Source organism: Ascaphus truei, chromosome 2 (genome assembly GCF_040206685.1).
Source record: "Ascaphus truei isolate aAscTru1 chromosome 2, aAscTru1.hap1, whole genome shotgun sequence".
Lineage (NCBI taxonomy): Eukaryota > Metazoa > Chordata > Amphibia > Anura > Ascaphidae > Ascaphus > Ascaphus truei.
In genome coordinates this window covers 406,232,551-406,248,771 of record NC_134484.1, presented here as the reverse complement: position 1 = coordinate 406,248,771, position 16,221 = coordinate 406,232,551, and the positions used below count along the sequence as shown (strand labels likewise).

Sequence of the window (16,221 nt, the reverse complement as noted above, 5' to 3'; positions counted from 1 at the left end):
AGTGGAAGCAGTGTATGCTTGGTGATAATGGTGAAAGGCAGGGTTGCAGACCTGTCTAAGGGCTGGGACCCGCTGCGCCCGGCGGCGCGGGCGGCTGCATGGGCTTTCCCCACCAGCAGGGGAATCCTCCCGAGCCGGTCCCGGTCCCCCCTGGCTGCACAGCTCACTACACGCTGTGACGCGTCAGCCGCTAGGGGATACAAGAGAATTGTAATTCCTAGCGTCGACGCGTCATGTGGTGTGGCTGTGAGCCAATGAGGAGGAGAGGCTTCGGGGAGCGGAGAGGAGTGTGGAGCACCTGCCTGTGTGTGTGAGAAAGAGTGCCTGCGTGTGTGTATGAGTGTGTGTGTGTGTTGCTTGTGATTACTTCAATCAGCAGCTCCAGCCCGAGCCCGTGGAGGGAGGGAGGGGGGAGAGAGTAGCGGGTCCCTCCGCTCAAGCCACGCCCCCCCGCTCAAGCCACGCCCCCCTCCCGCTCAAGCCTCCCACTCCCTCCCCACTCCCGCCCACCTCCCACTCCGGCTCCCGCTCCCTACAGACCGCATATCGCGGTCTGTGTATGTCAGCGCCCCGCCTGTCTGCAGTGCGGGAGCGCTGACGGAGGGAGCGGGGCCTTAGCCTAAGTCATGTGAATGTGCTCACAAGTGATATTCTATATATATATGTACAGTATATGTGTAGTTCCTTGAATCCCTTTTCAGTGAAGATGAAATATATTTCAGCCATTGTGATTACCTTCTGAAATCAAAAACAATATCTTTGATTCAGAAATGGATTTACTTTATTTAAATGTTTTTGGAGACTAACTGAATGTTTCCTTCTCTTTCACAGCTTTGAAAAAAGATGATAACACTTTTGATGAGGTAAGTAATAATGCTTGGTACTTTATAAATATTTAATAACGGAAGAATTCCCATTGATTAACCAACTGTGTGCCATTCAGGTGTCTGAACATTTTACCACTTCTATAAAGTGATAATAAAAATAAGTACAGTTAAAGCAGCAGATCCACCTGCCAGCTTTTTATTTTTTTTGCCTACCAGAACATGGGGGTGGGGGGAGATCATCTGTTGCCCCCCAACATCTGGGGACCCCCTGGTTCTCGTGTAATGAGTTGGCTGTCCACTGGGAAATCTGGTTGACACAAAATGGCCACCGGGTGAGGGCTTCCTCTGAAGGTGAATAGAAAGTCGCAACGTCATCGAGCAGCATATATATATATATATATACTACTTGATGATGTTGCAGCTTTCTATTCACCTTCAGAGCAAGCCCTCACCCGGTGGCCATTTTGTGTCAACCAGATTTCCCAGTGGACAGCCAACTCATTACATGAGAACCAGGGGGTCCCCAGATGTTGGGGGCAACAGAGAGAGCTACTGGGATAGTGACCTCATGTATACCACAAAAGACAAAAAAGCCCCAATGCTACATCCAATCTGACAAATCCTATAATTAAATACCATCTGTTTATCTTGTCATAAGTTTGACTCATTTAATTAAATCCCTTGGCCATAGCATTACAAGCCTGCAACCACATAACGGTAAGCCCTTTCCTGCAGGTCCTAACACTACCTGTAAACGTTCTCTCCGCCTCTTTCCTGGAGGTTGAAATGTCTCAATAGACTGGTCATTCACAGGTATATCACTGGATCTGCTATTAAAAGTGGTCTGAATGAGCTTAAAGCCAAGGAGAAGGGGTCATTGACCTCCCCGTAATTCTTACCAATTGACATTTAAAAACACACTCAGTCCCACGTCAAGGTTAACCCTTTTCTGCAGGTCCTACACTACCTGTAAGCGTTCTCGTCCCCTCTCTGATGTGTCAGATTGGATGCAGCATTAGGGATTTTTGTTGCTCTATTAACTATGTTTGTGGCTTGTTTTTTGTAGCTGGTTTTCTATGATGTGGTAAAGTAAAAATCTAGTAGGCAGGACTGGAGATTGTATAACCACTCTTTTTTTTACAAATATTTAAATTGATGCTGGTATCTTACAACCTAGTTACTTATTGAGACTAAGGAAAATGTTATAAGGCTTTGCAAAGTTCAAAAATAATATATGTACATTGATTAATTGTTTTGTTTGGCATGACCTACTGTATTTACCCTGATACCTGACTATTTGAGATGAAAGTTGTTTCCTTATTTAAAACGAACTCTATTTTATTTATAAAATGTTTGACCAGAAAGTAATACATTGAGAGTTATCTTTCGTGTCAAGTACCTCCTGGGCACTGAGTTATGATAATAATACATGGTTACATTATACTGTATGAACAGGGATATGCAGTACAATATATTTAAAGACATTGCATGAACAGTTAAAGATAATTGAAATTATAGGCGTATGTAACAGTTACAGACCAGATTAAAATTGAGACCGCTTTAGTTTTGAAAGAACTTAAGACTTGTAATGGCTTTTAGAGTCTCAGGTAGACTGTTCCACTTGTGAGGTGCACGGTAAGAGGAGCAGCCACATACTTTGTTGAACTTTGGGACTATAAACAGTCTTTTGGAGTAAGATCTCAAGTGACAAGAGCTGCGTGTGGTAGGGGTGTGGACCTTGTTCAGATACGGGGGTAGCTTGCCCAGAAAGTATTTGAAAGCAAGACAGGAAAAAATAACCTTATGCCTAGACTCAAGTGATGGCCAATCTAGTTCTTTCAGCATTTCCCAGTTGTAGTTACATTGGAGCGGTATATTGAGTTGTAGAGGGTGTCTAGTTTGCGAAGGTGAGTTTGGGTTGCTGTACCATATACTATGTCCCCATAGTCTAAAATAGGCATTATTAATCGCTTGAGCGATTCCCTTTCTGACCAGCAGACTTAGGGAGGATTTGTTCCTATAAAGTACACCTAGTTTGGCATAGGTTTTAGAGATCAGGGTATTAATGTGCAACACAAATATTAAATGCCAGTCAAACCACGTGCCCAGATATTTAAAACTAGTGACAGGGGCTAGGATGGCATTAGAGTTGGTTCTGATCTGTAACGCTGTCATTGGTACTGCAGCTTTAGAAATTTAGCCTTGATCCCAAATACCATTGTTAGTCTTGTCAGTGTTTAAAAACAGTTTGTTTTGGGAAACTGAGTTTTGACGTCTCAAAAAATCAGATTGAAGTACGTGTCAAAGGTCAGAGAGGCTAGGGCTGTGTGCATATAAGATTGCCATCCACATACATGTGCATTGAAGCTCCCATAAAAGCTGTAGGTAGATCATTGATTAAGACTGAAAAGAGTAGGAACCCAGAACAGAACCTAGTGGGACACCGCAGGTGATATCCAAGGGGTTGGAGTTAGAGCCCAAGAGACACTTATTGGGATATACCTGATAGGTATTAGTGAAACAAATTTAAAGCTTGTTCCCCTACTCCAGAGCAGTAAAGTTTATTTAGCAAGATACCATGATCAACATTATCAAAAGCCTTTGCAAAATCTAGGAATATTGCACCAGTAAGTTGTCCCAGTTCCATTCCACGTTGGATCTCATTGCAAACTTTTAGGAGGGTAATTACTATGGATTGTTTTGGGTCAAAACAAGATTGAAGTTGGCTAAGGAAATTTGTCTTGGTACAGTATAGTAATCGCTTAATTAGGAGTAGACACAGTTTTCCGTGACTTTGGATAGTATTGGGAGAAGAGAGATTGGCCTGCAGTTTGAGACAGTGTGTTTGTCCCCACTTTTGAATATTGGGACAACTTTGGTAGTTTTCCAAGGCTTAAGGATATGACAATCTTTTATTCAGTATATCAGTGAGACTAGCATTTATTTGTTTACTTTTGACATTTTGTTCCTTTTTTATAAGAGGTATAATATATCCCATTATCCAATCTTCAGAGATGCTTGAACTAGTAAACTTTTATTTAACCTTGATAGTGTGCTAAGGAATTACATTGTAAATCCTGGGCTCTAACATGCCAGAGGCCCTTATGATGTGCCAGTTGCACATTTTCTAGTGGGTTATGCTGATCATGATGACTGCTCTGTCAGAAGGTCAGGCCCATAGGCGAGTTCTCTTCACTACTGTTTCCAGCATCTGGGACCTGGTCTTTCTTGTGATCACTCATTGAGCGATCACATGACCCAGAAGAGTTGGCTGTCTGGCACTTTGGTGCAGCTGGACTCCCACGACTAGTCTAAAGCTTAAATAAAAATGTGGCTTCTCTGTTGTCACAAGTAGTTCTTTTGTATTTTTGGAATGCAACTCACTCCCCAATGTGGAGTACATTGTATATTATAGTATAATTTATAGCTGGTCCCTTAAATTGAACAATCACTTTCAATAACTGAATTTAGAGAGTATCCCTACCAGTGAGTCAGGGGGAGTTGTCATGTGATGCAACCAGGATGAAACTGTGTTCCACAATATGGATGTTGCTTGTTGTTAAAAAGTGTCTTATTCAAATGCTTTACTGCTATATAAACTTGTCACATTCATGGAATGCCTTTAACCCATTCAGCTGTGTTAACAATACAGCAACCAATGGATTAACTTTCCTTTTAAAAACACCTTTTTTTTTCTGTCTCCTGTGAGGTTACCTGGATCAACATGGTCTTTGCATTAAAGGGCCAATAAAACAATGACAAAAAATGGTAACAGTGTGCAGATGTACCAGAGATTTGACCTGATCTAACATTGTATCTTCAAAGGCATCGTAAAAATTTCTGAGACTGTTCTGGTTAGTAGACAAAAGGTGACAGGAAGGGCACTCTCCCTTTCCTTACAGATTAAAAAATTTATGATAATTAAAATCTGATGCAATTCTTAAGAATAAAAGATATAGATTTGTGGCAGGCACAATTAGACGTGTGCAACTATATCAAATGTGAGGGCGTGTCCATGTTACATATTTCAGATACTTGTTCCCTCTCTCACAGCTAGGAGTTGCATTAGCAAAAATGATATCTATGGCTTCGGCAAAATCATATGAATGCAACAATGAGGGTAGCATTGTTCTATGAGTTATAGGGAGAGAGCTGTAGGGGGTTTTACACTCTGATTAATTTGGGTTTAAAATCACTCTCTCTAACCATGTCACGAAAGATTGAGTGGGAGGTAAGACACACCCACAAAGGGTTGACCTGCTTTTGTCACAGGGGCAACGTTTTGAGCATAAAAGCAATCATTTGAGTATCAAAAGCAACATTTCAACATAGAGGAGTGTTATAGCCATAACACGTGAGTTCTCATATCTTCAACTTCAAGACCTTGTTGAAGGGATCTAATATTGTTAATTCGTAATGTGTACAGATATAGCTAGCTTTACTGTTTCCTGCGTCGCGATCCTGTGACCGCACCGATTGCACCCTGGGAGGAATAATATTGTGAGGGGTCCCATTGAAAGGAATGGACCCCCTGCAGTACCATTGCAGCAGCCACCTAACCATGCCATGTTTTTCGAGAGTTTCTGTTGTGGCGCCTAAAACCGTTAGGCTAGCTACATCTATAGGTTATTCTCTTATTTTAATTTAGGAAACTGTCTGCATTTATGTTGTATGTTTTTGTAACATTCCTTTTTTGTCAACAAGCATTTTGTATATTAAATCTAAAATGTAATCTAATCAAACCTAATAATTTTTTAAGAGTTTAACCGTGTTTGCGGACACATTTTGCTGCATTGGTTTTTTTTTGTTCATTACAGTACATCTTTTTTCAGTTAACGTGGGACCAGGGACTCCTGAGTGCAAGACCTTAAATTATTCTTGGTGGTGGCAGCGTAATTGAAGTGTAGCATTATGGGTTTTGGGAAGCTAGTGCTCATTTTTTGGGCCCTGCATGGATGGTAAGTGAATCAACTGGAAAGCTGGATGTTTTAACATATTCCACATACACAAGTCACGTGCTCACAGGCATTTGTGACACAACTCATGAAGATTAATACATGGTATTAGAAGTGCTGAATGAGAAAGAAAGATCACCTTACTGTTATTTTCAGTGCTGGAAGCAGAAGACAGACAGTAGAGAAGTAAGCAAAAGAAACATATGGGTGTATTGCAACCCTATCCACACTGCAGACATCTGGCAATGTTGCTGAGAACTAGAAAAGTTCAGTCAGAGATTTGATCTGTGTTTGGTGGCCATAGCAGCAGAGGAAAAGGATGATAAAGTTTAATCAGCAATTTTTTTTACATGTTGTGGGGGAATACAGTAAACATAAATTTACTGAAGATAAACATCTGCTCACTCCTAAAGCCATATATATTAATCAGTATAAATTGATACTTAGGTGCATAAGGAGAAAAATAGCTAATCAATAACTTGGTATGTGAGGTTCAGCTCTCACAGCAGATCTCTATGTATTGCACTCTAAGTACGTATTAGTATCATTAACATGATGAAATCATCAGGAATCTCATTATTCTTATAGAACAAGGCATTATACACCTTATATGTACCACTGACTTTAAAGAAAGATATATAATAAAAATAATAAAGTTTTATTTTTTGTCATCCAGAGCAGAAGGGAAATTTTTTATGTAACTATTGGTGCAGGAACCAGGGTTGAAGTTTTAGGCACCAGAAAGGCCTATTAAAACTTCAGCAGATGCATCACAATTGGTGCTGGTTGCAGTAATTCTACAGAAGCACAATGATTGTTGGCGACCCATGGCTTATTCCTCTAGATCAAGCATGTATAACGCAAAGGCTAACACGGGCCAAATAAACAAGGTTTAAGTTTATGTGGGCCGCAATAAAACAAAAACTCCAGGTACCTCATTCCTGCAATGCTATATTTTGGAGGGGAGGTATTCCCTACCTGTCTTCTGGGTTACGTGGGATTCCTATGTCTCCTGTGTGAAGCTTTAGTCAGATCTGGAAGAAAGCAGTATAGGTTATTTCGGTGTAGGTATAGGGTAAATAAAATATCCAGAGTGTGAGAGAGAGAGAGTGTGGGTGAGAGTGTGAGAGAGAGAGAGTGTGGGTGAGAGTGTGTGAGAGAGAGAGAGTGTGGGTGAGAGTGTGAGAGAGAGAGAGAGAGAGAGAGAGAGAGAGAGAGAGAGAGAGAGAGAGAGAGAGAGAGAGAGAGTGTGGCTGAGAGTGTGAGAGGGTGAAAGTGTGAGAGGGTGAAAGTGTGAGAGAGAGAGTGTGTGGGTGAGAGAGTGTGACACAGAGAGTGTGAGACAGAGAGTGTGACAGAGAGTGTGAGAAACGGGGCAACAGAGACAGGGGGCGACAGAGACCGGGGGCGACAGAGACCGGGGGCGACAGAGACAGAGGGCGACAGAGACAGGGGGCGAAAGCGTCAGGGGGCGACAGCGACAGGGGGCGACAGAGACAGGCGGCGACAGGAACAAGGGGCGACAGGGACAGGGGGCAACAGGGACAGGGGGCGACAGGGACAGGGGGCAACAGGGACAGGGGGCGACAGAGACAGAGGGCAACAGAGACAGACGGCGACAGAGACAGGGGCCGACAGAGACAGGGGGTGACAGAGACAGGGATGACAGTGACAGGGGGCGACGGGGTGACAGAGACAGGTGGCGATGGGGTGACAGAGACAGGGGGCGACAGGGGGTGACAGAGACAGGGGGCGACATGGAGGTGACAGAGACAGAGGGCGACAGAGAGTGAGGGTGAGAGACAGGGGGTGACAGAGAGTGAGGGTGACAGAGAGTGAGGGTGAGAGACAGGGGGTGACAGAGAGTGAGGGTGAGAGACAGGGGGTGACAGAGAGTGAGATTGACAGAGAGTGAGGATGAGAGACAGGGGGTGACAGAGAGTGAGGTGAGAGATAGGGGGTGACAGAGAGTGAGGGTGAGAGACAGGGGGTAACAGAAAGTGAGGGTGAGAGACGGGGTGACAGAGAGTGAGGGTGAGAGACAGGGGGTGACAGAGTGTGAGGGTGAGAGACAGGGGGTGACTGGGTGAGGAGGTGACTAGGGGAGGGGGTGACAGGGTGAGGGTGGGTGACAGGGTGAGGCCGGGTGGGTGACAGGGTGAGGCCGGGTGGGTGACAGGGTGAGGCCGGGTAGGTGACCCCAGGCTGGCCCCCATGCCCCATCAGCATCTTATCCCCCACCCCTGCCCCCCCATCATTATCTGCCCAGGCTGGCCCCCATGCCCCATCAGCATCTTATCCCCCACAGCCTACACCCGATCATTATCTGCCCAGGCTGGCCCACATGCCCCATCATCATATTCCCCACCCCATCATCATTTTGCCCCCCCCCCAAATAAAATATCGTCCTTACCTTATTCCCAGGCTTCCAGGCAGGAGACAGTCCCACAGATGTCTCAGAAGCTTTCTCCGCCGGAGTGTTGGATCCACCCCCGCTGTCCTCTCCACATCCCACACACGGCACAAGTGCAGGATGACTGCGCCCGGCCACCGTCCAGCCCCAGCAGGCCGCTCTTCCTTCAGCCGTGCTTGCCACATCCGCCTGCCACCGCGCTCGCTACTCCCGGCCACACGCTTGCTACCACCGCCCACGCGCTCGCCAACACACACTGCACCATTATATTGGCTGAGCCGTGGGCCGCGGGCCGCAAAGATATTCGTTGTGGGACGCATGCGGCCCGCGGCCCGCGAGTTTGACATGCTTGCTCTAGATCATTGTCTGGTGTGGAAACCAGGTATGCACAGATTGAAAAGGAGCTTTTAGGAATATTGTTTGCCTGTGAACAACTTAATCAATATATTAATTGCAGACACAAATAGAAATATATCACAAGCCCCACTAAATTACTACACTTCGAGGATTCAAAGAATGATGATAAAATTGAAGAAGTATGATTTATTTGCAACATGTATGCCAGGAAAATCATTATTTACAGCAGATGCACTAACTGGAGCAGTGGCTCCATCAAAGCACAGTAAGAAGACCTCAGATGCAGCTCACAGATGTAGCAGACGTTACTGCTTGAGCTGGAGGCATCCGACTGAAGGGAGGCGGTGAGACATCACGGTGCGGTGACCCTATTATTCACTATTGACTGATACATGCCTTATTTTTATGCACAATTGTGAGTGAGCATTTTATATTTGAAACATAAAGATCTCATTTACTTAATTGATCTGTGCTTTGTACTCTTTCTATTTCTCCCTATTGGTGACTCATCCCCCTCTGTGCCATTGGATAGGAGTCCTGATTAGCACTTATGCTCTGAAAACCACGGGTAGCAGCCCCTCCTTGCAAGTGCCTTTATATCTTCTGTATCCTGTGAGTAGGCTGTGCATAGAGCCAAGATTACGGACATTATCATATCTCAGATACTCCAAACACCTGCACGTATATTGTTTGCGTTGTTTGTCGTCTTTTCCCTTACATGCTCCCCCTGGATTGGCTGAGAAATAAGCAGATGTTACTGCTCTCATTAATGCTATGTGTTGCGTTTTCTCTGGCGTGTTATCTCACAGCCGTGCTTTTGCAAACAATGGTTGTGATGAAGATGCATGCGTTAATGCATTATTTCAAATTAACGGGTAATATAGGCTAAAGCAGTAAAATTCAGGGCATTATTGAAATCCCTGCTCTCTGATTGGTTAACATTCCGGGCATTATCCAATCAGTAATGGCCCGGAATTTTTGGCAGCTTGCCAATTTTTCAGCCAATCAGCTTTCAGGTTTCATTCACAAAGAGTGAAATTTGCACTTAGACAGGGGAGGTGATTGGACAGAACACACAAGCAAGGCACTGACTCCTCCCCCACCCTGTCTGCAGAGAGCTCCACACAGGAGAGTGAGGGGAAAGGTTTGTGTGTCTGCTGAGTGTGTTTTGTGGGTGTAAAAGGGGTCAGCAGAGTGTTTTATTAGTGTGTGTGTCTTCTGTTGTGTGTTTGTGGGTGTAGAGGGGGCAGCAGAGTCTTGTTGGTGTGTTTCTGCTGTGTGTGTTTTGTTTGTGTAGAGGGGGAGCTGCAGTGTGTGTGTCTTCAGTGTGTGTTTTGTGATTGGAGGAGGGTGCAGAGTGTTTTGTTGGTGTGTGTCTGCAGTGTGTGGGTTTACAGGGGGCTGCAGTGGGTGTAGAGGGGGACTGCTGGTGTGTGTTTTGTGGATGTAGAGGTGGCAGAGCCTGTTTTGTTGATTTGTGTGTATCTCTGCAGTGTGTGTTTTGTAGGTGCAGAGGGGTGGCTGCAGTGTGTGTTTTGTGGGTGGAGGAGGGGTGCAGAGTGTTTTGTGTGTGTGTCTGCTGTGTGTGGGTTTACATGGGGGCTGCAGTGGGTGTAGAGGGGGGCTGCTGGTGTGGGTTTTATGGATGCAGAGGGGGCAGCAGTCTGTTTTGTTGGTGTGTCTGCAGTGTGTTTTGTGGGTGTAGAGGAGGGGGCTGCACAGTGTGTAGAGGGTACTGCAGAGTGTGTTTGTGTATATAGGGGAGGTTGCAGAGTGTGTGTTTGTATAGAAGGGGGACTGCAGTGTGTGTGTGTGTGTATATCTGTCTGTGTGTGTGTGTGTGTGTGTGTGTGTACGTACAGAGGGGGCTGTGTATATGTAAAAAAAATTAAAATAAACTTACAGTAAAAGCATAAGAATGTAGACAATCATGCTGATAAAAATCAATATGACTACAAAAATGTATATTTTTTATGAAAAATTAAAAAAAAAATAAGTCTACATTTAGCCTATAATAGTAATAGTCCCCTCAGAACAGGGCATTACTGGCCAATTATGCCCTATTCTTCTGGGATTATTACTTTAAATAACGTCTGCTGCATCTGCATGTTGTTCTATTTTTAGTCAAACACAGAAGCTAACCATCAACTGCAAAGAATGCAAAGGAAAAGGAGAACTGCTCTACAAGTGTAAAAGATGACTGAATATGCGAACATTGTAATGCTAACAAGTCTTTGGAAAGAAATGCTTCAAAAGGTTCTTGAAAGTTATGTAGGACTAGAGAAGTGCAAAAAAAAGATTGAGACGCGATAAATTGGCCACAAATTAATAGACATTGCTAATGTGGTAGAAAACTGCTTTCCGTGTTTGAAATACAGTGTGTGCCAACTGTATGTAGAGCTTATGAGGAAGGTGCTGAGACATTTACCTGGAACTTAATTGACTATTTCATAGTAATACATTATTATTCTTCGTAGAGAGAATTTTGAATACTAAGCAATACTAGCAGCCAATCTGTCACGGTAAGTATGAAGAGTATCTTTGCCAGGCATGGTATTCCAGATGAAGTCTTCAGTGATAAAGGGCCACAATTTTCCGTTGTTGGATCTAGGCAATTTGCCAGGCATTGAGATTTTTGTCACACACCATTCAGTCCAAATTACCCTCAATCAAATAGATTGATGGAAAGCTCAGTCAAGATACTAAAGAACCTTATGAAAAACACTTTAGGGGCAGGGAGGATTTGTATAGATCTTTATTAGTTTACTGACGCACACCACTGGACAGTGTATGTTCTGCAGCAAAACTGTTGATGGGGAGAAGGGTTAGGTCAATATTACCGATCATTGACAACGTGCTGAAATCTCAAGGCAATGAACAAATAAGAGAGACGAAATAACAGCAGAGAAGGAAACAAAAATATGACTTCAACAGAACAGCCCACAATCTTCCACATCTTCACCCTTGGAGACTGAGTTTGTCTGCAAATCACATGTCCAATACCTGCGGCCACAGTGGTACTACCACGGAACAAGTGCAATCAAGGTTCTATATAGTTAGAATATTATATTGCTATATTATTATTAATATTATTATTATTATTATCATTGTAGTCCAAACAGACCCAAGGGATACATTTAAGAGAAATCCATGGGACCTAAAGAAAATACAAGAAAGTCCACTTGGTAGTCACTTTCATTATAATATCTGAAACAGATAATGAGGAAAAGTGCATGCAACAAGATGACAACTTATATTCAACTGAAGGGCCAACAATGAGAAGATCAGTGAGGGACATAAAATTCCATAAAAGACTCATTTAGACTTATTAACTTAACAGGGTACAAGGCAGGTTTCCAATAAAAAAAACATAATGGTCAAGAGATCAGAGTCAAATATAGTTATATACACAATGTGCTTCACAATAGTTTTTTTTTTTAATATGCATACAGTGGATATTTGTGTTTGTTGATTTCTTGGGAGGGAAGTTGTGAAGATATGTACATTGTATGTATGTATGTATGTATGTATGTATGTATGTATGTATGTATGTATGTATGTCTACACATAAAGGGAAGAAGTGCTTCAGACATAAAAGTAACATTTAGGAAAAGGAGTCCCTGCTATAACGAGCTTACAATCTAATTGGTTGGTAGGAAGAACGCACAGAGGCCGTAGGAGGGTGTTTTGGTAAGTCCATCTGCAAGTGTAATTTATTTATGAAGTGTAAATATCAGCCATGAAGCTACTCATATGCTTCCTTATGTACAGTAGGTGTGTTTTAAGGTGTGCCTTAAAGGTGGATAGAGAGAGTCTGATATTGAGGATAAGGCATTCCAGAGGTGTGGGGCAGTAAGTGAGAAAGGTTTAAGGCGGGAGAGGGCTTTATATACAACAGGGGTAGAGAGAAAACATCCTTGAGCAGAATGCAAGAGTTGGGATGGTGTATTGCGAGAAATTAGGGCTGAGTTGTAAGGAGGGGCAGAAGAGTGTAAAGCTTTAAAAGTGAGGAGAAATGAGTGTGTGATGTAGAACATCTATTATAAGGAACAGTGTTTTTAATAAGGACATAGAGAGAATCCCTACCAGTGGTGCCTGGGAAGTTGTCATGTGATGCAACTAGGAAGAAGCTGTACTATACTAGATGACTATTGCTTGTTATTAACACGTTAGTCCCTCATTCAAATGCTTTACAAACCCACAAAAACCATTACAACAAGGGCTCATGTCTTCATTACCTCCCCATGGGTTATTTCCAGCAGCTTCCATTGTTAAACAAAATTAATCTGAGCAATTTTAGCCGGATTTGTTCTATCCAGTGCAATTCATTACCTCATTATTATTGAGGTGAAGATTAATTCAAATAGAAGTGTAATTGGTTTTTAATCGTTTTTTTCTTGCACCTTCATTAGTTTCCAATATGACACTACCATTGTCACAGACAGTCCCAATAGTGGCTGCCAACATTCATTCATTATTTATAAAAAAAATAGAACACATTTGAGACCATTTTTCGTTCCTAGTGTCAACTTATATTCACATTCACATTTCTATCTCTATTATCTTCAAATTTCAAATGGAAGTTGGTATGTAGAAAATTTTAAAGAGCCCATTAGGGCACTGAAGGGGGTTAATGAAGCCAGTAACATTTTCTACATACCTACCCATGGCCATTTGCTAATTTTCATGGGACAGCAGATTACAGTGAAGGGGAGGACTCTCCCAAGGTAGGTCCCCAATGGATCTCAAAGTGGAAACTTCCTTTAAGCCTGCTGACCCAGTCAAGACTCTAGCGCCTCCTCAATCCATCATATAGTAGGCCACCCTACTAAAATAGGTTAATTGTGCTATTCCAGAACCAGCCGGCAACTCCTCCCCGCCCTTTATTAAAGACAAATATACCACTGCTGTGAAAATATGGCACCTATCCCACTACTATATCTATCACAAACAATTACCAATAATTTACAGTGTACAGTAATACAGTATAACAGAGTACCCTTCACCAACCCCAGAAGCATTGTCATATAGGGAGAGAACCAGGCCCTAAACCTACCCATCCTTAACAGCCTTCCTTCCCCTTCCTTAATTTTAAACCCTTAAATCCCTTTATGGGGAACTGTCACGGGAGACCAAGACTTATACACAAATTAATACTGAGATTCTGCCCTGAGCACACAAGTTGGGTAAAATAAATTATAATTTATTTCTTTTCAGACACACACACATCTTCACAATATACACTCAATAAAACACTTACTGGGATGGGGGAACGAAATCAATTGTCCTTGGAATGAAACAAAGTCTCTGGGCACCCCTGCACGCATGCAAGTGGGTGCGCAAAAGGATCTGTGTAGCAATTCCTGGCTAGGGGCACAAGTTGCCACCCCTATATTTCCGGCAAAAGATAAAGGTTTGTTCAGTCCTTACAGGGTTCGTTCGGGAACCCTTAGCTCTAACGAATTCCAGAAGAGGGGGATGATCCTTGGTTACAATATTATTAACCCCTCACACTCCGGAACCGCTGACGCTGGAACTTGGTCAAATCATTGTTAAATCAGATAAATCTCTCTGGGACTGGGCTGCAGGCATCTTTATAGGGTTAAGGGTCCTATACCTAACATACATACCCAATCCCTTCCGTGGGAACACTTTTTCCCCCTATCCCAGACTTGCCAGTAGTTCATAGCATGGGCAGAAGTGGCTTCCTGGTTTGCACAGAGCATGTGTCAACTTGACACCTAAGCTGCTTAGCATACTGGGTCCAACTTCTTACCTGGAGACATTAAGTCTGGGGTTTGGCTACCAAGTGGGAATGGCCCCTCCTTTGAAGCCCAAAGATGAAAAGCCCTCAGCTCATGTACCCTTAACATATTTACATGTAAATACATTCCTTGCCGGGCTGGCAGGAAAAGCTTCCAGCCTGTACAGTTTAAAACATAACTCAAACAAAAAAAAAAAGGAGAGTGACCAGCGCTAATGCTTACAATACAATACAGTAACAATATGAATTACAGTGATTACCAAATAAAACCTTTAACTTAAGGTTGAGGCTGCCTAGGCAAAACGAGATTAACACAAATCAACAAAACAATGAATACAGAGAGCCGGCGCCTCCAAGGTGAAAATATAAAATTTGACCAAATTTAAAGTCCAAACAGAGATGGCAAGCAATCCTGAGGGGAATCTTCAATGAAGTCTCGCGAGGATGACAAACACACATAAATAACAAAGAAAAAAAAAGAGAAAATCATAGTGTAACTCTAATGACAGAAAACAAAACACTGAAAAAAGATTAACTAAAGGATTATTACCATTTTAATATGTAATTAATGAATATAAAACAACAAACAAATGTCCGTTGGGCTAAAGACACTAATGAAGCAGTATCATCCAGTAGGAGTAAAATTAGAATCCTACTGACAGCAAAGCTAATTATTTAAAACCCATAGAGTAGCTGTCCTTTGAACCAGACCAGGAACCTCTGCAGAATGATGCAATACCTCGGCCTCTAGGGCTCCACGCTGCCAGAACAACCACTGCTGCCGCACACACTGACCCACAAGGTCAACAGGGAGTGCTACACGGTGAATCCGTAACTCCACGCTGCTGTGGCAAACACCAACGCCGCGCACACAGACCCGCTGGTCGCGCGGTGTGCCGATAACGTCGGTGCGAGGCTGGGGGATTGGTGCGGGGATCGGTGGTTGGAAGGTGCGGAGCTGCTGAGGGGAGTGCGAGGAATGCTGAGAGAATTACAGTGGCTGCTAGGGGACGTGTAGGGCTGCTGGCGCCTCCACCTCTTTACTGCTCCGATCGGGCGCGCAGCTGCCATTTTAAAAAAAATTAGCGCGACCCCGGTTATAGCGCGATCGGATCGGGTGGCCCCCGAGGACCGCGCTATAATGGGGTTGAGCTGTACATCCAGTTACCTGCAGCTAGATTTAGAGCTGCAAAACAGGGATACAAATAATAGTGTACGGGAAAACATGATATTAAGGGGACAATACCCTTCAGTCCCAACAGGGATTAAGGTTAATAGCGGTGGTGTAGGGGAAAACATGTCAGTGTGGTGAACATACAGTTAACCCCTTCCATCCCAACATGATTTAGGGTTTATAGCGGTGGTGTAGGGGAAAACAGGGGATTATGGGGATAATACATTTTAACCCCTTCACTCCCAACAGGGTTTAGGGTTAACCAGCCAGGTATAATGCCTTTATTATTGGCCTGGTTAACCCCTCTCGCCACAGGAACTACATGGCAAAGGTCATGGGCCCCCTTATTTTTCTCAGGGCTTTCCTTACTTTGCGAAAAATATAATGCTTACCCTGACTATTTTTTTTCCAGATAAACACAATTTAAGTAACTATACAGTACACATTTTGTGCAACAAAAATATATTTTTCTATTAGGCAGGGTAACAACCATTTTTTGCTATCTGCTCAAATAAAAAATAAAAGCAAATATCTTACTGGCACTTTTGTATATAGACTGTATAAAAAAAGTTCGCTAAAATGTACCATTAAGGACTAAAATGCATTTTTTTAAATTATCACAGACTTGCCTCTTCAAAAAGGCACACAGAACAGGAATTTCAGTAAAGAGGAAAAACTGAAATATTGCAGCATTACAGTCTTAGCTGTGTGCTTACAGTACATTGTAACAT

At 43.1% G+C, this 16,221-nt stretch overlaps 1 protein-coding gene across 3 annotated transcripts in view; it reads left to right on the top strand.

Annotated features, from left to right (window-relative positions):
• Window positions 1-16,221, top strand: part of CDK14 (cyclin dependent kinase 14) — a 693,217-nt gene that overhangs the window by 55,368 nt on the left and 621,628 nt on the right. For all 3 annotated transcript variants that reach the window (XM_075587394.1, XM_075587392.1, XM_075587393.1), the window contains exon 2: window positions 832-863. In XM_075587394.1, the coding sequence (XP_075443509.1) occupies window positions 832-863 (32 nt within the window). The remainder of the gene's footprint in view (window positions 1-831; window positions 864-16,221) is intronic.